The 23,031-nt window shown below is 41.0% G+C and overlaps 1 protein-coding gene across 1 annotated transcript in view; it reads right to left on the bottom strand.

The window, feature by feature from the left end:
* LOC142952107 (piezo-type mechanosensitive ion channel component 2) overlaps positions 1-23,031 on the bottom strand; it is a 30,959-nt gene that overhangs the window by 366 nt on the left and 7,562 nt on the right. Inside the window, exons 13-56 of the mRNA XM_076094132.1 lie at positions 22,392-22,658; positions 20,995-21,103; positions 20,616-20,737; positions 19,816-19,875; positions 18,779-18,927; positions 18,497-18,661; positions 18,071-18,112; positions 17,752-17,784; positions 17,415-17,527; positions 17,015-17,190; positions 16,676-16,852; positions 16,384-16,548; positions 15,864-16,064; positions 15,569-15,773; positions 14,513-14,614; positions 14,231-14,396; positions 12,636-12,879; positions 12,419-12,515; positions 12,015-12,174; positions 10,932-11,021; positions 10,707-10,804; positions 10,240-10,305; positions 9,916-10,028; positions 9,645-9,765; positions 9,136-9,210; positions 8,778-8,944; positions 8,277-8,473; positions 7,877-8,038; positions 7,635-7,695; positions 7,216-7,472; positions 6,838-7,096; positions 6,294-6,482; positions 5,957-6,164; positions 5,631-5,763; positions 5,350-5,497; positions 5,032-5,246; positions 4,421-4,579; positions 4,091-4,238; positions 3,410-3,598; positions 2,658-2,750; positions 1,863-2,032; positions 1,179-1,295; positions 450-529; positions 66-279 (exon numbers count right to left, since the gene is read on the bottom strand). Of these exons, the coding sequence (XP_075950247.1) occupies positions 66-279; positions 450-529; positions 1,179-1,295; positions 1,863-2,032; positions 2,658-2,750; positions 3,410-3,598; positions 4,091-4,238; positions 4,421-4,579; positions 5,032-5,246; positions 5,350-5,497; positions 5,631-5,763; positions 5,957-6,164; positions 6,294-6,482; positions 6,838-7,096; positions 7,216-7,472; positions 7,635-7,695; positions 7,877-8,038; positions 8,277-8,473; positions 8,778-8,944; positions 9,136-9,210; positions 9,645-9,765; positions 9,916-10,028; positions 10,240-10,305; positions 10,707-10,804; positions 10,932-11,021; positions 12,015-12,174; positions 12,419-12,515; positions 12,636-12,879; positions 14,231-14,396; positions 14,513-14,614; positions 15,569-15,773; positions 15,864-16,064; positions 16,384-16,548; positions 16,676-16,852; positions 17,015-17,190; positions 17,415-17,527; positions 17,752-17,784; positions 18,071-18,112; positions 18,497-18,661; positions 18,779-18,927; positions 19,816-19,875; positions 20,616-20,737; positions 20,995-21,103; positions 22,392-22,658 (6,482 nt within the window). The remainder of the gene's footprint in view (positions 1-65; positions 280-449; positions 530-1,178; positions 1,296-1,862; positions 2,033-2,657; positions 2,751-3,409; positions 3,599-4,090; positions 4,239-4,420; positions 4,580-5,031; positions 5,247-5,349; positions 5,498-5,630; positions 5,764-5,956; positions 6,165-6,293; positions 6,483-6,837; positions 7,097-7,215; positions 7,473-7,634; positions 7,696-7,876; positions 8,039-8,276; positions 8,474-8,777; positions 8,945-9,135; positions 9,211-9,644; positions 9,766-9,915; positions 10,029-10,239; positions 10,306-10,706; positions 10,805-10,931; positions 11,022-12,014; positions 12,175-12,418; positions 12,516-12,635; positions 12,880-14,230; positions 14,397-14,512; positions 14,615-15,568; positions 15,774-15,863; positions 16,065-16,383; positions 16,549-16,675; positions 16,853-17,014; positions 17,191-17,414; positions 17,528-17,751; positions 17,785-18,070; positions 18,113-18,496; positions 18,662-18,778; positions 18,928-19,815; positions 19,876-20,615; positions 20,738-20,994; positions 21,104-22,391; positions 22,659-23,031) is intronic.

Genomic DNA, 23,031 nt, shown 5'->3' with positions numbered 1-23,031 from the left:
CTGTGAGCGCACAACAGCTGGACAGCTTTACTGTCACAATGCTGGTGAGATGTCTTGTTACCTACCCGTGACCAGCCAGAAAGCCCAGACTGGAGGGGCTGACTTTGTCACTGAACACCACGATCTCGATGTTGTGACACTTGTGGTCGGAAAAGGCGAGCACAGGGGAGCACTCCTCCACCACCCACCACTGGTCTGCCCCTCCGTTGACCTGTTGAAGATTGACTGACATGGGCCTGAAGAAAGACAGCGCCTGGAGTTCTGGCCGGTCCGATTGCGCTGAGGGGAAACATGCCGGGGTTAAAAACAAACTGCAAGTTTTAAACAAGAGATCACCACCTGATCCTTATCCAAGATGGATCCCTTTGAATGGTATCAGTACAATGCAGCTATAATTCATGGAAGAAAACGTCTGTAGTATGGTCAACATAGAATGAGCTGTAACTAACCTACTGTCATCCTGGTTGCCATTTTGGATATTGGTCCTTTGGGACCCCTGAGAAACTTTGGTAGCAGAGAATTAATGATCCTACGGGACAGAATAAGATGAAGAAAATATTCAGCGATGCTGCGCGGGACTGTCTGGGTTGTAAAATGAGAAATAGTTGATGACATACAATATTTCAGCTCTTAAAGTGTCATGCTTTCTTCAGTATTTTTAGAGTTTACTTAATTATAGCTGTAAGAGCCATTTTGTTATTATTTTGTTTTCTACAACCTCCCACCACTCGGGGGCGTAGTGACGCTGTCTATTAGGCCACAGGTTAATATAATCAGGGAGGTCACTTGAGACAGGTGTTGCTGAGTAAGCAGGAGCAAACAGTTTTTGACCGTGTGACATTTAATTTTATGATTTCTTTAGTATATGTAGAGGAAATGGATTACGACAGAGAAATAAAATACCTATATTGGAAACTGGACTTCGTTATTTATGGCACGCGTCTAAACAAACAATCAGCAACCGTGGTGACTTTTTTGATAAGCAACGGGGTCACTACAGTAGCCATTACTAGCATGTTTAACTCTCCAACATTAACATCTGTAGTCATTAAGCAAATTGCATTTCAGATCCAGAAGAAGACAAGCAGTAATAGCACAACCAAGTAAAAACCAACAGGTTGTGTGTGTGTGTGTGTGTGTGTGTGTGTGTGTGTGTGTGAGTGTTAACTGCGACTCACACAGGTTTGGTGCTGTTGCCTTTGAGCATGTGGATTATCCCTTCCCTCAAGTCATTGTCCTCAAACTTCACAGTGTGTTCTCCCACCGTCTCTGCATGCATTGATATGGACGCATCCCTGAGAAGGGAAGGAGAGGAGCGTTAAGCAGCACAGGTACCAAAGTTTGTTCAATGCTATGTGCGTCTTTGCAAAATCCAGCCAAATGATTTTAAAATTAAGTTACCGAACAGTTTAATGAAGAGATCTGCATAAAGAATTGAACATTTATAGTAAACTACTTGATTGATTTCTGAATCCCCAAGAAATGAATATGACATTATATAAATGGACAGGCACTTAATGCACAGATTACACATTAATGGAGTCTGTAACTTAACAAGTTTAAGGACTTTTAAGAACATTTGTTTTTCTTTCTTTGATATGTAAAACAATGGAGGGCTAAAAATCTGACTAATATACATAGCACAATAAGTAGCAAGAACACTTGTAAAAGGTATCGGAATAACATGTATTTAAGAAAATTTCGTATACTTCCGAATGCATTTCATGCCAGTACATGTATACATTGTCCACAAGCATTTGCGCATAAGCACTCATGAAAACAACAATGACACATGCAAGCCTACTGGATCTGCATTGCATTGTGAAACAATGACACACACACACACACACACACACACTTACCTGAGCAGTGTCCAGCGTAAGGTCATGTACATGTGAGAGGAGTTGCTGAGCTCCTGTATCATGGCCGCTCGACTTGCCGGGCTGATGCTCCACAGCAGACTGGCATCACTCTTGATCTTAGCGACAACAATGTCGTCCACCACGTGGTTCATTATGAACTGCATAGCAGACTGAGAGAGAGAGAGAGAGAGAAGGGAATTAGATTAACACGGTTATTTCAATAAATGTCACCATGGTGTTTTGAAATGAATTGAATCCTCATCTCTTTATTTACAGTATACTGTGTGTCCTTTATATTATTTTTCTCTCAATGCATTTTTTGTCTTATATAAAGCCTGTCGATTTGCCTTGTTGTTTACAGGTGCCTCACAAATAGACTTGCCTTGCTTATGCATCTTAAGTATTTGTCCAACGGTAGACACCAAAACAATCACTTCTGTATGTATCAACATACTGCAAGCCCTTTTCATGAAATCCACATTAAATAATTGTAATAAAATGCTGTGTTTTACAATAACAGGCTACCCTACAATTAAGAGAAACAAATAAAAAACTCACAAAATCATTAAAACCCACAAGTGGACTAAACAACAAATAAAAGTTGACCCACACAAGTTTACATCTACATGAACATATAGCTACAAACATAGAGGTGCTCCCCCTCGTGGCCACAGGCAGTTATTTTAATTAAGATAATTACTGCTATGACATATACAGTAGAAAGACTCAACAGTTTTATGAATTCGTTGCCCTGTTTCTGGTGGTCTCAGTTCAGTGTTTACAGTGAAATCTTACTGGATGGGTGGCGTAGACTTTGGTGAGTCTGTTGAATCCAGCTGCTGTATACGGAACCAAGTTCTGCTCCTGAGCGGTCATGGTGAACAGAGGCTGTGGAAACACAATCAGTAAAACATACACGCACACTAGACATGGACAATGACTAAATGGCTAGCGCCTGAACAGCAGTTAGAAGGGGAAGTGAAAACATTATCACTGTTATAAACCACGATGGTCCTGCAGGGGAGTGGTTGTTGTCTTTGGCTCTCGAGGCAACTGTCTGTCGGTCTGCTCCTTTGGTCCAGACTGAAATATCTTAACAACTACCCACTTAGCCCTAACTAGCTCCTGCTACCAGGTTTCTGGAAAACACGGCAACGACTAATTGAGGCGAAATGGCAGAGTTCGTCACACTATGCAATTTTGTGCCGACTTTCATGGTCCCCAGAGGATACATCCACTGACTTATCCTGTAGCGTCACCATTAGGTTGACAGTTGTGGTTTTTAGTAAAATGTTTCAAAAGTGTTTTTTTGCAAAAGAAAAACTGTTGTGTTAAATGATGGCGATGTGTAATGACCTTTATCCACAAGACACCACACCTGCATTTTGTCACTGTGGCATTTCAAGCGATACACACCTTTGCTGTTCCACCTTTTACAAGCAAGAAGTCCTCGATGAGAATAAGCTTTAGTGTTTTAGAATACGAGCATGCAAACGCTAAAAGTTGAAAGTAAGCACAGAGTTAAATGAACTTGTTTCCATCCTGACCTCATATCCTGCGATGCTGAGCTGGATGGAGACTTCCACCGGCTGATTGGTCACTCCGGCAGCTGACTGGACCAGTGACATGAAGAGGAGCGGGAACCAGATGATGCTGATGAGAGCGAAGATGATGAACCCTCCCATCCCATATTTCACCACCTTCTTCTTCTTCTGCCCTTGAGTGTGGGGGTATTTCTGGAAGAATTACAATAAAATTACCACAGTTCTCACCTTATAAAATGAGAAATTTTAAAAGAGAAATGTACGTCACAACTTATCAGATTGAAGCCTTTAAATTGAATATTTTCTCTGACCAGCAGTTATAAATTTAAATGTATATTTAATCGATACTTCCTCTTATTTTAGAAGCTCTAACCAGAATACTGTTACTATTTGTATTTAATAAACTACTAAATAATGTACTGGTCAACAGAATAGTTACATTTATACTAAAAAAATATGAAAATATTAATCTATTAACAATTATTATTAATTAATTAATTATCTGCCAATAAGGAAAGGAGATGCCAGTAAAAAAAATAAAAATTAAGCAACATGTTATCAACATTTTAAGGCAGATTATGGTGTACTTAATACTCAATAAACATTATTTAAATTGATAAACTTTGAGTTTGAGCTTCAGTAATAGTACAGCGAGCAGTATGTGCACTACACGCTCTCAATTACTTTCTCGGACTCCCTCCAGCACTTGAGGATAAATATGTTTGCATAGATGTCTTCAACACAAATCCAACTGGCGAGAGACAGCGTGGTGTCAGTCCAAACCCAATCCATCACGGCCCTCAACTCTGTCAGGAAGGGAACCAAACGAAACCTGGAAGAGGAGACGAGAGGACAATTTAAATACCACACAGAAAACAAATCACAAACACTCTCAACACTTTATCACAAGTGCTTAAAGCGTGGAAAACGTATCTGATTCGATGACGTTATAATAACTTCATGCTGTGTTAAGAAGATGTCTGTATTTATTAAAGCCAGTTACTGTTCTCTCACCCTTGGAAGAGGAAGAGGTTCAGGTAGTTGTAGTTCTTGGTGAGGAAGTTTCCCAGGATGCGGTTTGGGTAGCCACATTTGATCTGATAGGCAGACAAGCCGAAGTAGATACACTTTACAAAGTACCAGAGCTGAGCAACATGGTTTCTGTTGAATCTCCTGTGGAGCACAAAAGACATGATGAGATAAAGCAAAATCAATGAAAATATCTAAGATACAATTCTTTGCATCTTTCTTCTTTCTTTTCCCCTCCATTTATTCTAATTCTACAAATGGAGTCTTGAACAACTGGAATTAGGGTTGTAAGTTATATAAGATAAGTACAGTATGTGTGGGTTAGTTTTGTCAAGTTCATATTTTTCACAGCAGTCTAGATTAATTGTTCGATTTACTATCCTGAAATTGAATAGAAGCTCAAGAAGAAGAAGAAGAAGAAGAAGAAGAAGAGGATGAAGACAAGCACACTCAATGTGCACTTTCATGATGTTTCATGTAACTTTTTGAAATTATTATCTACCTTTATTTCTATCACACAGGCTTTTTATGAAGCCTGTAGAGGAAGATCATTTCAACTGAATTAAATGAGGAGAGTGAAAAACTAAGCTGATGACCTCTCTGTGACCCCGGGGAGGATGAAGAACATCCAGAAGTGTATGCCGAACACCAGCACCACCTGGAAAACACACTTCCCCAGCAGGGACTTCTTCAGGTAGAGGGCCCGGTCCACTATCATGGTGCCGAACTGCATCAGCAGCATGACCAGGAAGGCCTCTGGAACCTGGTCCTCCGAGAGAGACTCTGTGATGTCTGCTACTGACGAATATTTCTACAGACAGACAAACGATCAGCATGATTGTGTCGTACTGTACATAACATGCATTTAAAGTCTGTATATTGTTGGTTGGATGACAGGCAGGTCAGACTCTTACCCCAAAAGCCGAGTATCCATAGATAGTGACGATGAAGTTGACTACATCGATGAGAAACATGAGGGCATAGACGTCACACACAGGACTGTAGTCTGGGTGGATGATGTCATAGAAGAACTGCCTTATGGGTAAGTAAATGTGAAGGGCGCTGGAGAAAAAACAGAATATACATCGTCAAAAGACACTTTTCTCCAAGCTGCCATATTGACTCACTCTATATTTTAGAAAAGAACCAGTAAGATGATGTTAAAATGTCATGAGGTCGGTATGCAACAACGCACACTTCTATGATGGCAGCTTTGGCCTGTAGCATCCTCTCTTTGAACAGCTGTCTAATCCTCTGCTTCCTGGTCAGCGGTGCCTTGTTTCTTTGCCGTCTCTTGTTTTTGCTGTGCTGCTTTTTGGGCTTCACCTCTCCATTGAAAAAAATAAACGTGAAATGGAGAAATGTTAGTCATACATGGAGTTTAATGTCAACTACCAATGACAAAAAAAAAGAACAATAGACAACTGGAAATAAAGGAGAAGTGGAAGTCTCACAGTAGATTCACCCAAACTGTTGGGTCCGATTTGGATCGAAATATCTTAAGCTTTTCTGAATATTCACCATCAGATTCTGCTGAGTCGCCTTTCTTTCGTCTACAGAACATGGAGGTGGTGGAGGCCTGGATAGGGAGGAACTTCAGCCGGCGTTGACTTTTGTCTTTACTGCCCATCTTATCTCCTCCTGTCATCTTCTTCTTGTCGACTTTCTTCTTCATCTTCTTGAAAAAATCAGGCATCTCAACCTCTTTGTTGTCCCACAGCCCGTGGCACTACATGGACAACAAACTGAATGTTAACATGCAAAACTAGCTGCGCGGCAGCAATGCAGGTGGTCCCTTACAGGACATAAAGCGGCAGATGGGCATATTTGAATGAGTGCGGTAACTTTTCATGGTTACCTTGAGAATAGAGCGGTGGAAAAACAGAGCAAGCAGCTGAATGAGGTCGAAGAGGACGTAGCCGTCTTTCTTCTCCACCCCGATGATGTTGGGCAGGGCGAAGGGCTGATCAGCGTTGATGCCTCTGTAGGCAGAGGTGGTCCAGGGGAAGAAACCAAACTGGGAAAAGTACTTCACCACAACAGTCAGCTGAGAGAAACAGAGAAGAGAGGTCTGCATCATGCATCAGCTGAAACAATACAATGATCACCAAATCACATAATATGTTCTCCATAAAACTAATTTTCTTTTTTTCTGTCCTTGGTGTTCACATATGGAACTAGTAAACCAAAGATACAAGCAAAGAATTATATGTAAAAAATAACCATTTTTTAATCTGAACATTTTGAGTATTCTTCCAAAGTGGAATGAATTTATCTATCAAACATTAAACCGATTGCAGCCCTGGTGTCTATTTGTTCTAAAATTAATATTAATGCTCCGATGAAGCCCCTCAAGTTTGAAGATCATGTCAAACTCACCACTCAGTGTTGTAATAGCCTACCTCTGTGTAGATAATGGCAGTCATCCAGAAGCGTTTGCTCGGCCGGGGCACAGACAGCATGGCCCAGAGGAAGATGAGAATGGGCAGGATGAGGGAGAGCAGCGATGCCGTGACGATGTGGTTGAGGATGATGACAAAGTAGCACAGCATCTCTGACTTGGACACCATGGTGTTATAGAGGGCCATCAGCAGCTTCAGTGGCCTCGGCAACGTCACAAAAAACTTATCGGACTCTGAGATCTCGTCATTTTCAAACATACTACAGAAAGGATGGAGGGATGGGCGGAAAAGACAGAAATTATAATAATAATGTCACACAGCAGCTTGTCTCTCTCTTGCTAATTAGCTTTCAACTAATACAATTCTGTGTGTACTGACTTGTTAAGCAGCAGCTCACTGGCAGTGAGGTTCCTCGTTTCCTGACTCAAGGGTCTGGGAGATTCTGTGAGGTTGAGGCTTTTCTCTCCATCACTCTCCCTGAAGCCCAACGATGTGCCTTCTGGGTAATCAGCGCATTCGTCTTCTTCTCTCTGCTGTGCTTCCTCATTCAGGTCTTCTGTTTCCACGTCACGCTCCTCCCCTCGTTGTTCCTCTTCCTCTGTCTCTTCCTGCTCACGTTTCGTCTCACCCTCCATGTCCTCCTCATCATCCTCTTCTTGTTCTTGCTCACGTTTCGTCTCACCCTCCATGTCCTCCTCATCATCCTCTTCTTGTTCTTGCTCACGTTTCGTCTCACCCTCCATGTCCTCCTCATCATCCTCTTCTTGTTCTTGCTCACGTTTCGTCTCACCCTCTATGTCCTCCTCATCATCCTCTTCTTGCTCGTGGTCCTTCTTTTGTGGGAATTCATCTTCACAGCTTTTGAGACAAAGATAGAGACAGGGACATTTCAACTTCAAGAATCAAATGGGGAGATGGTTATGCAAACATTTGAAAGCGTTGACGGAAGTCTAGATTTACCATAGACGAACAATTTGCATCTATTTTGCACATGTACATATATTCAGGATTCTCTTCACTTGAATATGTTCTCCCTCACCTTGGTGAAAGTTCAACAGTCTCAAAGGAGGTCAGGTCGATGTTGGCTGTTTTCAGGAGCTTCCGTCTGAGCTTGTCAGCTGCAGGCGACACAGCGGGAGGATCGTCCAGCTCTTCCTGGGTCGGCTGCCGGGAGCCGAGCATCGTCTCATCTGTCATACAGCTGAAGGTGAGGAGGAGAGAGCAGGTGAGTAAACAGGGTTAGACTGAGGGGTAGACTGTGTATATATACACATATGTACGTTAATAATGCTATTCATTTATTTAATTTGTCGCCACGTCAAAGTTTACACATGCAGTACATGTATGCACACGTGTGATGAAAGACAGTAGAAGCAGAAAAACAGAATGAAAACATGAGAGATGTGAATATGTGACCGACTCAGTGTCCAGTAACCTACCTGGAAATGCTGCTGCCCCAGGACACTTTGGAAGCTTGGTTCTTTAGCTTGGCATAGGCATGGTGCGAGGAGGGGACATCATGTAGGGAGGGAGAAGGCAGGCAGTCGTCTAGGTCGTCTTGAGATGAAAGTGTGTTCTGACGGGATATCCAGTTTTCATAAAACTGCTTCACGCTCTCCTGGCTCACCTCTTTACCCTGTAGAGCGGGGGAGCGAAAGGGTGTAGCTGACCCAGAACTGTACTGTTTGTCCATTAAGGGTCCCCAAAATGTGCCATGTGAGTTAGTGAGCATGCACCTTTGATGATGCACCAAGCATCATTAATGTTACACTTGTGCTTTTTCTGCTTTGACAAGTCAAAATGTCTGCCGTGAGAAATTTTAATTTATTTAGCCAGAACTGAAACCACCAGTGTAAAAATCAACTTAAAACAAGTAACTAAATTAATATTAGGGTATGTCTTTAATTTACAATCATCAGCTATAAATCCTTTCCTCTCACCTTCTTCTGCTGTTGGCTGAGTAACGCGCGCTCGAAGCGCAGCACCTTGGAAATGTCCAGGGTTTCTTTACAGAATGAGTTCAGACTCCCTGTAACGTCGTCAAGCAGGGACTTAAAGAAGACCAAGCTGAACTTCAAGGTGCTAATGACGCGCTGCAGAATGTTTTCTGTAGGAGAGGACAAGTACATAGGTGAGCATGAATGAGTTGGTATAGTAAAGGTTTCCCTGCTCTTATAACAAATAAAAAGTAATTTAGTAATTTAGTGTTCCTTTCACTCAGACGTTAACTTGTGTTAGAACGTTGGAGGAATCCAGAGGTTTGTTGTGAGTGTAATGCAGTGACTCGTGTTTGTTTACCTTTTTCCTCCTCTCCCTCCTCCTCCACAGTGCTTTCATCCAGTTCATCCTCACTAGAGTCTGTTCTATCAATACCTGGAAGAAAGAAGATTTACTGTTATCATATTGGCAGTTGATCCATCAATCGAAAAGCTGCAGGATGTCTTCACAACTGCTGGCCAGACCGCTGTCAAATCCATGGTCGCTTCCTACGGATTCTGGTGACCTCCTGAGTTATAATTAACGCCGCTTTCCATTTTGGGCACTTAGGGCAGGATAAAACTTTGAAAACAAGACTCTTTATCTTATAACATACTGTCTTTAAACTTTCCAAGCATATTCATGCTCCGCAGAAGGTAAAGCTTTGGATTTGTGTCTAAATGTTTAAATCATCAGCAAATCATTTCTTATCATTTATAACTGCATGAAACAAGCTGTGGTTGGTGGTAGCCAGTCTGACATTTGAATTGAAAGACTGCAGAGGAGGATTGGAAGCGGTTTCATAATCACCACATGACGCTCTCTCTCACCCTGCTGTTTCTGCAGCTCTCTCTTTGCTCTCTTCTTCTCCTCTTTCTTTCTTATTTTCTTCTCCCTCTTCACGTCCTTAAGAGCCGACTTAGAGCTGGTGACCCAGGCGTCGTAGGCCAACTGGGATATCAAAGACAAAGATACACCTGTCAACTGATGATGTTACAACATAGCAACAACTCTCTCAGTGTTCACTTTTAGAGGATGATCCTAAAGCATGTAGAAACAAATAGTTCGTTTTGTGTTTCAGGGTTTTTTTCTGGCTCTCACCTGGAAAGCAGATTTCTTCTTTGGCGGTGGTTCCTCTTCCTTCTTCTCTGTAACTTCCTCCTCTTCCTCCTCGCTGTCACTTTCAAACAGGTGGTAGCCACAGTTGTTTTCCACTGCATGAAACAGAACAGTGTCAAAGCTGCATCACTATGCATACTGTTGAGCTCTTGAGCAAGGCATCTGATCCACAGCTGAGCCAATACAGCAGCTGGCTGTATCTACTGTTTCATTACATAACCTGAGGAGATGATTTTATGACAGGAAATCATTCATTCCCTCTGAGAGCACTGAGCAGTGTTTATGTTGGCTGATGTTGCTGCTCACCTCCAGGCTTAGACACCCAAGGCTTCCACCATTTTCCGGCATCTTTCTTTGCCTTCTCATCATCACCTGGAAAACGCAAATCAGTCGGTTTAGTCGTCACATATATTTGATGATTTTCTCCCTTTCAATGATAAAGAGTTCCACAAAGTAAACACTTACATGCAAGTATAGCTCTCAGTGAAAAGTGCAACACCCCATGTTGACACAAAATCATCTTTCACCGTAAAAATAAACTTCAAATATGGGTCTGATTTGAGCTCAAATGTCGATAGAAGACTGGAGCTATAATAATAGATAGAATTTGCTGATAAAATCGTTTCTGTCACAAAAGAGAAACCTATTAGAAATGTGGTATTAATGGTCTATTTCTTTATCTGAATTATTTACAGACTTTCTACCTATGTTTCATGGGCAGTAAATATAGAATTTGCTGGTTTATTAACAGTAGAAACAGAAGATAGATTCACTTGTGTTACGCAGTGCCTCCTGCTCCTCATTAGCAGGAAGAGCTGGTTTGTTTGCTGCTTTAGGCCCACTCCTCTGTTTAGATTTGATCTTCTCCATCCTAGAGGAAGAGAGTGGAAAGGCAAGTTAGCTGATCACTATGTATTTTTTATTGACAGTGAGAACAGTGAATGTTGTATTGTAAATGTACTTTGTACTGACTCTACACTGTTCTAAATGTGTCTTACTGTTTCTTCAGTGTCTCCACAGATTTCTTCTCCATCTCCAGTCTGGCTTCTACCTCCTTCTTCACTCTGGCCTCAAACAGCTCAGCGCCCCTTGGAGGTAGAGAGAGGTAGAGGAACAGAGCATGACTTACATTGTTGTGGTCACCATCTGTTCATTTCATCACTGCTGCATGTGTTTATAGCTGCGACCAGCAGCTCTGTAGCTCACTTCGTCTGTCAGTCGGTTGCTCCACGAAAGTTTCCCAACCCTTCAGCGGACACAGTTTTTGCCCTGGGAGGCTGAAATTTGGCATGGAGGTCAAATGTGTGAGTGGGAAGATGTGTGTTTGTGTTCATGCCAATTGGCAAAAAGGAGCTGTGGCTGTGAGAGTGGCAAATAAACAAAGAGGCGCATTACCTCTTAACTGATTAATGTACAATGCCCAAACTGAGGAACCGTTTGTTGTAAATTATTGTGGGAGGAATCATTGCACTCAGCAGAGTCCCTTTTTCATTTTCCCATGGTGGTCAAGTGTGAGGTTGTGTGTGTGAGTGTGTGTGTGTGTGTGTGTGTGTGTGTGTGTGTGTGTGTGTGAGTGTGTGTGAATGCTACATCTCAAATGAATAATTTCCAACTAATTGCTAGCATTTGAGTCTTTTAGTGAGTTCACAGCAGGTCAGCTGAACATTTCAAAATATGTAACAATTAAATATTTATGCAGAATAAAGTTAATTAATATTTCTGCTATTCATGAAATTACTGTTTTCCTTACAATAAGAACCACATTCTTCTTGCCAGAAAAATTTCTGTGAAATAATTATGAAATTATTCATGATTACCCATAAAATAGAGCGCAACAAAAACTTCCCCTGAACAGTGAGCTGCTTCATCTAAAGCAAGTTGGACTCTTTTGCCTATCACGTCCCTTTGGTTTTCTTTTATAAACTGAAAACAGGCAAGCTAGGTTGGGTTTAATGTATTCAATTTATCAAACTTTTACCCTCGTTGCCATTTATAACCTCTCACCCTAACTGTAAAGTTCACTTGCTGCGGCTTTAAAGCATGTTAGGGACCTAAACAGGAGGTTAGTGTGGAGTACAGACCTGGAGGCCAATATCTTAGACGACTTGAGGTCAGACACCACGTACAGGAAGTAGTAGCTGAGGAAGACCCTCCTCTGTACCAGGAGGACGGTGAAACAGATCGCGTCCCAGACGATGCCGGCCTCACCCTCCGGCAGCTCGCACTCAGCATCAGGAGCAGCTGACGAAATTTAAGAAATAGTTATACTCTATTTCAATAATCTGACAAAACTATTAGGGAAATAAATAAAAAAAAGCTCAATAAAGTGTCAGATCCCTGATTTCTGCATCCTCTACTGACAATAACTCTAACACCGAGTTTATTTTTAATACTAATATCAACAAAATTTGATAACACCTATATTCTGTACAAACAATAATGACATTTAAGTTGTCCTTCATCATCATCTGTTGCAGACACTTACGGACGTCGTAGCCTTTGATGGTGCAGAACATGCTGAAGGCCTGAATCAACCAGCAGCCGTTCTTCAACAGGCTGTCCAGGTAGGCACAAGATCCGAGCTGATCACAAAATACACAGGAATGGCAGAAAGAGGCTGTAATTGATAGCGTAGAGCCCGCACAAAAGGCTCACACGTTAAGTGGTGGGTGCTTGCACTGGTTTACTGTGTGGACACTCACAGACAGCAGGTTCTTCATTGCAATCACAAAGCAGGTGTATCCGATGAGCCAGTCCCACAGTCGCAGGATGTACCTGACAGGCTGCATCAACACGCTGCCTCCAAACAACATGAAGTAGAAACAGGCCACCAGGTAGCCCAGACAGAAGATGTTGATCCGCGTGGTGCCGGTGATGAAGATGAGGCACAGCACCAGCCAGAAGAAGTAGCTGAACACAAACACCTTCACCATGTCGAGGTAGCACCTGAGGACCAGACAGAGAGGGACGCTGAAAAAGCATGCTGCCAGAACAGATAAAAACAGACAAAGAGTGATTTCTAACATGACTGTAAAAGATATATCAGAACCAGAGACGTTTTTGTATCACAGAATTTGACTATAAGGAATAGTTTGAAATGTTGTGAAAAACTTTCGTAAGAAGATCGACACCACACTCACGTCTCTGTAAAAAAATTATAATTCTATCGCCTCTTTTTTAGCTCTGTCCAAAGTTGTAAAATACACCATGCTTCATGAGGCTAGCCGTTTCCCTTTGTTCCCAGTCTTTATGCTAAGCTAAGCTACCCGTCTCCTGGCTGTAGCTTCATATTTAGCGTACATATATGAGAGTGGTATCAATCTTCTCATCGAACTCTCGGCAAGAATGTGAATAAGGGTATTTCCAAAAATGTCAAACTATTCCTTAAACACGTGTTAGTTAATGGTTGTTAATTTGTTGATGTTGTTCTAATGGTGTTAATGGCTATAGATCCATCTCATGCTTATTTTTGTTATTAATTCATCTATAGCTTTTTCTTGAATAATTGATTAGTTGATAAGTAAATATACATTTTAATAGAATATCTTAACAAAAGCATAAATTACATTTAAATAATATAGGTTATCAAAACTGTTGATAAATTTTCTAGTTAAAGATCGTTTCAGCATTTGCTATGATTGTTGTTCATTCATTATTACAGTAAACAATATCGCAAAACACCTCATCCCTTCTGTCAATGAGACCCAGAGTATCTGATGATCGACATCTATCGACATAGAAAATACAATCAACTCTCCAACTCAAAACCAACTTCATCAGCCAATGAAACAACACAGCTGCTTTGCTTTGTCTGTGACACTGACGAAGACTCTTCGTAAAAAGTGAGAAGCATCCCGTAAACTAAATGGGAGATGTCCAGGACTGCTTAGGCAGCAGTTTCAGTTTACCAGAACAGCTTTCATGAGTTTGAAAGCAGACATAAAGTAATGATCTCTAACTCCACCCCTTAATACTCTTTGAGCAACCACACACCATGATGTGTGGACTAAAATATTCTCCACCAGCGGTTTAACCTACAGAGCAGGAAGCTGTTGGAAGAGATTAACTAAATGCTGGATTATGGAGTTCAGGCTATTTCCTGTTTTTTTTAATCTCAGGTCTATACATTTAGACTCTGAGGGTGACTCACAGTGAGTGAGTCGAGAAAATAAATCAATACAATGAGTTTTGGTTGTATAGATAAACATGAAAGATTCGAATCGACATTCAGACAAAGACAAGTCTGAGATATAATGGAAAGAAAAACACTTGAAAATAAAAAGGTTCTGTTTCTGACCTGCAGTGAAGGAAGTTATCTACAGGTACGAACTGGTTGAAGGAACAAGGATCCAGACTGCGGCTGATCTCAACGTTGTCTCCAGCAATCAGTCGCACCACTGCTCGGTTCTCCTCCTCAAACACCAGCCACTGCAGAGACGAGCAGAGCAACAGGAGGTGGTCATCTGCAGAGAGCAGGAGAGAGACAGGAGGAGGAGGTCAAAATCTAAAATACAGAGGAGGAACAGGTTCAAAGTCAGCAGAGAAGAGAGGAGCGTACAGATGGAGAAGTGAAACTCACAGAATATGAATGAAGGATTGGGTCTCATGGCGAAGTCGGGCAGGTAAAACCACTTAATGACATTAGAGGTCAAAGGTTGAACTGCAGATCTCCAGGGGTAATCTGATGAGGAAAAAAAACGTTCAAGGAGACTTATATGTAGACGGTGACATTTTTGAGTTGACGATATATTTAACAGGTCAAGTGACAGAAAATGAATCAGCAAATATTTTGATAGTTGATAACCTGTTTTAGTCGGTTTTACAAGCAAAAACACCAAACTTTTGTTGGTTTCAGCTTCTCAAATGTGAGAGTTTGAAGCTTTTCTTTGTTATATACGAGAGTTAACGTAATATTCGTGGGATTCGGACTGATGATTGGATAAAAGAAGCAATCTGAAGATTTTAACTTGGACTCCATTAATGGACATCTTTCACTTTTTTATGACATTTGATAGACCAAACAAATAATGAATTAATACAAAAATAAATCATTATTTGCTGTCTATTGGTCAATAGGCAGAACATTTTTTGCAGACTGTTGAAAACAGATTAATTACATAATTGATTTAAATACAATAAACAGTCTCTAGTTCCTGCTTGTAAAATGTGATGATTTGCTGCTTTTCTCCATTTGCTATCATTGTAAACTGACTGTAATATCTTTTGTTTGTTGGACTGTTATCTATTTGAGGACATCACCTTGAAATTTGATATTATTTTACCATTAATTGGTTAATTAAAAACATGAATGACAGATTAATCAATGACATATTTCATACTATGTGTTCTTTGCTGTGATGTTTTGCAGTTTTTTTCATTAAATGTCTTGTATTTGGCACTGTAGCCTTTGATTTGTGTCACTCTTGTCTTTATCACTGCTCATGCCACCCAGTTCCTCATCTGTTTTTTCAAAGCAAACTGGTGAATTTTTTTATAAAAATGCATAATTTTCTGCGTGCCACACACCTGGTGATAAACTGCAAATGTTAAAGTTGTCAGGAACTGGATATGAATTATATATAATTATATCAATCGTTTATTTCACGGAATCACAGAATTATTAAAAAGTCCATACCAACACAGAGAGCCGGAGGGATGCCAATGCAGAGCAGGTACTGCAGCACCATGAGCCCTGCAGTGAAGCAGCAGTATTTAGGCCACACCTCCCCGATGGCCTTTCTGCGTCGCCGTGACAGGACAGCCAATAAGACGCAGGAATGGAGCAGGGCATAGAAATCCATCCTCTGACCGATCACGTTGACTGCCACGATTAAACTGATCTAAGAAGAAGAAGTGTGTGCGTGTTAAGAAGTCAATGAAAGATACTTTGAACGGTTCAGATGACACACACTTCGGGCCCTTAAAAGTACCTCCAGTCCAAATTTGTAGTAGCAGAAGTTGATGAAGTACTTGATGCAGGGCAGGACACCATGATCCAGGTGCTGCCTCGTGATGCCCTGGAAGATGATGCTGAAGGGCAGGGACTTTAGGTCGTTATGCAGACGGAAGTAGAGCTGGTGCCGATGGACGGTCGCCTCAAACACCAGCAGCCCGAGCACCATCAGATGGTTCTACAACACAGAACACAGAAAATCTGAATCCAAAGGACTGTGGAGAGACTTCAAAAACCAACCAATGTGTCTCTGGAGTTCAGTTGTATGTCTTTCTATCTCTGAGGTCTTAATTGTTCGGTCCTGGTCAGCAAGCTTCAGAGCAAGGAGTTTACTTCCCTTGGTTACAAACAGCTATTAACAGGCTTTGCAGTTTATATACATAATACATAGTCCAGAGCGTTAGAGCCTGAATCTGGTTGAGTGTATTTGGTATTATATAATGGAATGCAAAACAGCTTTGTGTGATGTTGTGACTTTGGCAGGTGTGTCAGCGTACCCTGAGACAGGGGAGGATCCTGCCCTCACATTTACGCAGCGCACCACACCAGTAGACGGGGTCCACGGGCTCGATGTAGAGAATGGACCTCCCGAGCAGCTCCACCATGTTCCCCCTCAGCTCCGCTCCATCATCCAGGCCCGAGCTGTTGGACGGCACCAGACCCTGACATACAAACAACGTCAAAGCCCACTGACAGGTGATCCAGCTGTGCCGCTTGTCAAGCTGCCAACAAAAGCATTAGATTCGTTTTAGGTAACTGTTACAAACACACACAGTAATGGCTACTCACAGCAGTGCAGTTGGAAGAGTAATCAAGGGGTTTGATGACTTTGAGCTGGTAAAACATCTTGCACACCACCATGACGCAGGCCCACACAGCAGAGATGCTGGACGCTGTAGGTCGTAATCGTGGGAACGGAAGCGCAAACACCCACAGAACCAGGAAGAGCAAGTTCATCAGAGAAACCTGTGAAAAAGTTATTAAAGGCTAAAAATGTTGCCTTTTATTGGTTGACTTTACCTTCACGTTACGTAAAACAATATCAGGGGATTGTATACACACACATACCTACACATTTTTAAACACACACACACACACACACACACGTGCACAGATCAAACATCTCACCTCTTGCAGTGACACCCAGATGATGCCGGAGGACACGATTTTGAGGCTGTGGAGTTCCAGCAGTCTCCAGCTCTGCTCCTGGAGCCTGTGGAGTCCTGACATGGCCCGAATGAGCAGCAGGCTCGACCGGTCCACAATCACAACCCACTTGTCCTCGTGACTGCTGGTAACAGTTTCTGGGAGGAAAAGAAGGTATCAAGGGTAGGGAACATCATCTCTCATACGGCTCAGTCAGCAGTTAGTGGCAAGTCATTCATGTGTGATACACTGTGGTATCTGTGTAACCGAAGAGGAAAACATAACAGTGTATGGAATACATTTTTTGTGTAATTTATCCCACTCCTAATTGACCTCACAAAGGGAGGCTGAAGAGCCATTTTTGGTCTTGAGCTATAGTTACCCTCCTCTGTTGTCTCCTCCTGCTCTCCAGCTCCTTTCTCTGAGGAGGTTTGTTGTCCAACGCTGTGCAGAGTGTCCTGACTTTTCCCATTTTCCATTTGCTCCTTTACAAGTCTGGAGGACAACAAAAAATGTACTTAAATATTTACAAAATGATTGGAAAAACATACGCAGACACGTATCCACACATTGTTTATTCAACTTTACCTCACCTCAAAACACACAAAGTATGTATAGATATGAATTATATACCAAATAAATATAATACAGCATGTACTGTAGACACAAACGCTGATCCGTTTAACCAATAAGAATCAAGAGTCAAACAACAGCCTTACCTTTTCTGAATCTTTTCAATGTTTTCTTTAATGCTGGGAATGAAATTAAAGAGAGTTGTTTGAACACTACAGTGAGCATGACTGATATTCCTGTTACTGTGATGAACACTGAATAAAGTCAATAACTCAATGTTGAAATATTTATACACAACCTAAGCAGGACTTGTCGTTCTACCTGTAAGATTCAGAGGCAATACATTCACACTATGTGTGTCCAGCTGACTGATTAAACACTGATAATATCTAGATACTGTTGTGATGGGTCATCTGAAAAGTGAGCACAACGAAACATTTATGGAGGAATAAATGCAGCTCTTACGTCTCAGACATCACATTGACCAAACTCCTGAGCTCTTCTTCTCTGGGTGGAGAGAAAGATGGAAAAGATAAATGAGACAAACAGAGATATACAATATGTTTAACAGTCAATCAGAACTTATATAAAGTACAGAAACAGTATGTGTTTGTTTTATTTTAATATCTTTACTTGTACTGTTTTGAATATAATATAAGATTAGTAAAACCACTTTAATTTACAACAACATTTTGCTGCATTGCCTGTTAGATAATGAGCAGATTTAACTTGTTTAAAGTAGTCTTTTGTTGCGGTTTTGTGCTTTTTCTTGAGTCGATTTTAATATAATCCTCATTTCTCCTTGCTTGACATATTTAGCGACACTGTCACTTTACATTATTGTTAATTGAGCAGAATGTTCCTTGTCTGCACATATTCTTGCCATCTCACCTGGAAGCCTGTCTAACAGGTACGTTGTCGAGGTCAGTGAGGGTCAGAAAGTCCGAGTTGAAGTAGTGCAGCTGGAGGATACAAGCCAATAGAAACACAGCAGGAAGCAGGATACGTGCAAACAGCTCCACCGTGTCGTACTGCTCCAAACCCAGGTCGCGAAGACTGAAAAGTCAGACAGGTGTAATGCTGTGATAACTAACCAGAAGGGCCAAGTCTGCTGTCTGACAAAATCATTTTCTTGCTTCATTCCCAAGAAACGGGACTCTTAAAAAAACTCACCCTTCCTCCGACATGCCCATGATCTGTCTGAACAGCCCAGACACACTCCTGAACTGGTACATGTAGATGGCTATCAGCACCACCATGGAGTAACCGACCACCACCGCCCAGAACGTCTTCAGGACCCGACGCCACACGTCGTAACGGATCTGAGGGGAGAGACAACAGACTAAATATCTTGTAAACAAGCTTAGTAACAGTGTTTGATGTCAGTTAAAAGCAGATTGCCTTTTTAGTTTCGAGGGTAGGATTTCATTTCAGATTATGTAGCCAAGATCTTCCTCGTTGCCAGTGTTTTGGTACATTTTGTAAAAAGAAAAACATTTTTTTATGAAAAGTAAAGAGGTAAAACACGACACTGTAAAGCAGTTTGTCCTGAATGTTCTGCATCTTCCAAACAAGTTACCTCTAAACTCTAAACACCAGTAAACAGTGTTGCTGATGTTGTCCGAACAGACAAGTGGTGTTGTCTTGTCTTACGTCACTTCTACAGCCATTAGGCCTTCCTGTATAAGTGCCTTCTGTGTTTCTAAAATGTCAGCAGTAACATAAGATGGTGGAGAAAAAAACAAAACAGGAAAACAGCAACAAAAAATGACTGTGTAGGTGTTTATGAGTCATAATCAATACTTTTAACTGTAAAATAGAATTGATGAGTGGCAAATAGTCTGTGTGTGCGTTCCCAGTTCATATAAGAGCCGAGCGTTTTTATGCCCAAACAACAGCTGAATGATTCACTAATGATAATTTAGGAGTCAACGCATTACAGTGTAAGATGAACCTGAAAGCATCGCGGCTTTGTGTGTTGTGCAACAACGTGTCAACTATAAAAGCAAATTTCCTCTCCACTTATTGAGCCCTGCCATCTCCATATCAAATTTCCGCCCATCATCTGCTCAGAGAATAAATGTAATAAACAATTTTCACACCGAGGAGTAACATACATGTAGTTACTGTACGAGCCGCAGCGAGTTCTGTAAGTTACATCTTCAATGGAGAAGCTTGGCAACTAAAGTCAGATCACTAACATCACTAACCTGATAGAGGACAACACAGAAGAGGAACAGCACAATGTAGAGGATCTTGTAGACGACCACCTAAGCAGGTGAAACAGTCAAAATGAGGTAAATTGAAATAAAATAAAATATGATAGGCAGCTAACAATTTGCTCGACATGCAGGAAATCTACCAAAGATTAAGTAGACACCTGGACCCAAAAAGTCCTGTGACGGCATGCAGATATTATTCTTTTTTTTGTAAATGTGCTCATTTTTGTGATTCAATTTTTTTGTGGCTCTCAAAATACATATATTGTGTAAAGTACATATACATTCTTTACAGTATCTGAAATAAAGACCAAAAAATAGAATAGAAAAATACAAAAACATTTTCTGTCATTTATTCTTCACCTCAGATTTTAAGCCACCTATACGATCATGTAAACCTTCCCAAGTACTGTACCTGAAATAGTATTGTGATAAGTGACCTGATCTACGAGACGATTATAGAGTGTAGTTCTTCCTCGGTAGGTCTTTGACAGCACAAATGCTCATGTATGAAGTGGAATGGTGACAGATTACATGACAGGAACTTTAAATTAACACTGTGGGAAAATTTGGTCACCACAGCAGATGATAAAATGGAGACAACAATAGGGAAAGACTATCAAGACAAATCACTACACATGTGCCCTGAAGCTCTCTCAGCAGAATAATTCTCACATGCAGCTTATAATGCTATTCCTATTACCGTGACATTCACATTATTGTTTGGCAAAGTTTGATTAGACACAAGTCATGAACGGGACTTCACCCATTCTTAGTTTGTCAATAGATACCTTTCCAGAGAAGCTGACCACAAAGAACATGGAGCAGCAGAGGAGGATCCAGTATTTCACCAGCGTCCCTTTGACTACTGAGATCAGCATCGCTGCCAAAGGCGATGGCGGACTTTCCTCCGCTGATATGGAGGAAACCAAGAAGAGAAGGACGAGAAGGGCGTGGAGATACAGGAAAGAATTGATGGACAGAAGGAGAATAGGAGGAGAAAAGAGAAGAGAGACACTGTTCATCAAACTGAAGTTGGTCACAGCCTGGCTACATGTCAGGATGTTTTTCATGAGTACACAGGTCTTACATTATGATTACTCCAAGCAAAATGTTATTCTCTAAAACAGTAGCTGTAATCTTTGTCAAGGAAATTTGAAAATAAATTACGTGGCAGGACTTTGACTTCATCTAGAGATTCCTCTTTTAAGATCTGCTCCTCCTGTCTCTCCTTCAGCTGCTGACGAAACATCAACCAAAAGCTGAAGCTGTAGAAGACCTGCAGCACGCACACAAAACACACAGACACACACGGTTTTACAATCTGCTTTGGTAAACATTGTTTAGTTCAAATTCATATTTATGTAACAACTATAATACAATCTGGATAGGAAAAAACTTGGCTATAAAAAAAAGTTGCAAAAACTAACCTGTCAATGCACAATTATCAACCTCTGATCTGCGGGCACAGTTGAAAAAATCTTGTTTGACTGAATTGATTGATCTGAAAGTGTCTAGTTGGCAGCTCTGTTTAGCTTTCTGTCCTATCTGCACCAAAGAACCTGACAACTCATTTTCCTAATCAGCTTCTTACAATAAGTGATGGGATCCACATGAACACACTGTTATAGTTTAAACAGTCTTTCAGTTTTCTCTGTGTTCTTGTCACTGGTCCAACATAAGTGGTATTTCCATGCACCAATCTCAATTTAACACTATGAAAATCTAAATCTGAACCTGATGACAGTAACTAGAATGTGTGCTCATGTTGCCAGGAAGATGTTATTCAAATCTGATCAAAACACTCGCACACAGTCTGGATGATGAAGATCAGCTATGTTAAACAATTAGTAATTTATAAGTAAAACGTATTACTTTTATTGCTCATTTAATATGATAGGCCTAGATAAATACTTTCTTTAGGCACATTAACATTTACACAATCAAACCTTTGTAAGTGTAGTTGGATTAGCAAGAAATACTCTGATATTCTACTTAAGTAGAAGTAGCAGTACCACAGTGTAAGAATACTCCGTCTCAAGTAAAAGTCCTACATTAAAGTAAAAAGTATACAGTATATTAACATCAAAACGTACTTGAAGTATGAAAAGTGAAAGTACTCAATATGCAGAATGGCCCATTTTATGATAATATATGTATCACAGAATTAAAGTAGCTAATGCATTTATGTAAGCATCAATAGCCTAATTTAACCCCTATGTTGTAAAATAAATGTAATGTTAGTGGAGTAGACTACATTATTGATTGACAACATGTAGTGGAGTAGACTACATTATTGATTGGCAACATGTAGTGGAGTAGAAGTTTAAAGTTGCACAAAATGGAACTCTACTAAAGTAGAGTACAAGTAGTCTACATCAAAATTGTAGTCCAGTACTAGTTACAATCCACCACTTTTCCTACGCCAAGTTATTAGCTGACCTCATAACGTTTTTTAAATTAACGTCAACAAAACATATTTTCATATTCAATTAAATGTATTTTGTATTGCCCCAAATTACAGATGTGTCTCAGAGGGCCTTCCTTTCACCCCCTCTCCGCCTCACCTTGGCTCCCAGGTGCACACAGGGCGCAGGGTGGTAGCTGTTCAGGTCGAAGTCCATGATCACAGCAGGGGGCAGACCGGGGTACAGCTCGGCCCGGCTCAGACGCAGCCCGCTCAGGAAGCCCAGCACCAGCAGCACGGTGCCGTACACAGCCAGGAAAGGGGCGGACAGCATGGCGTAGCGGCGTCGGTCTCGCATTATCCAAATGATACAGGACCACACCAGCAGGGCAAAAGTCAGCCAGCTGTTGTAGGTGATACTCCACACCTATGAATAGATATTTTACATTGTGACATTGTTACAGCCAAACAGCTATTCCTGTCAAACTTTTACACTATTCTTGAATTTCCTGTCAAGGAGTTTAGTTAATGCTAAAAGCTAATGTTACTAAGCTAATGCTAGCTAGCCTTAATGCCATAGACTGTGGTTAATGTCGATGTCTGTGCTGTTTTCCACGTAAACTATTGGATATTCGTTTCGATAATGATATTTGGTGAGCTAAACTAACAAACAACCTGTCAAAAATAACAATTACATTGTTTTACATCCACTCAATTCGCTAACGTTCCTAATGCTACCACAGTGTGTTAAGTGTTAGCTACTTAATTAGCCTGCGGACTAGTTAGCATAGATAGCTAAC

The sequence above is a fragment of the Anarhichas minor genome, unplaced genomic scaffold, assembly GCF_050575085.1.
Source record: "Anarhichas minor isolate MPS153535 unplaced genomic scaffold, ASM5057508v1 ptg000003l, whole genome shotgun sequence".
Lineage (NCBI taxonomy): Eukaryota > Metazoa > Chordata > Actinopteri > Perciformes > Anarhichadidae > Anarhichas > Anarhichas minor.
This window is presented reverse-complemented; position numbering and strand designations above follow the sequence as displayed.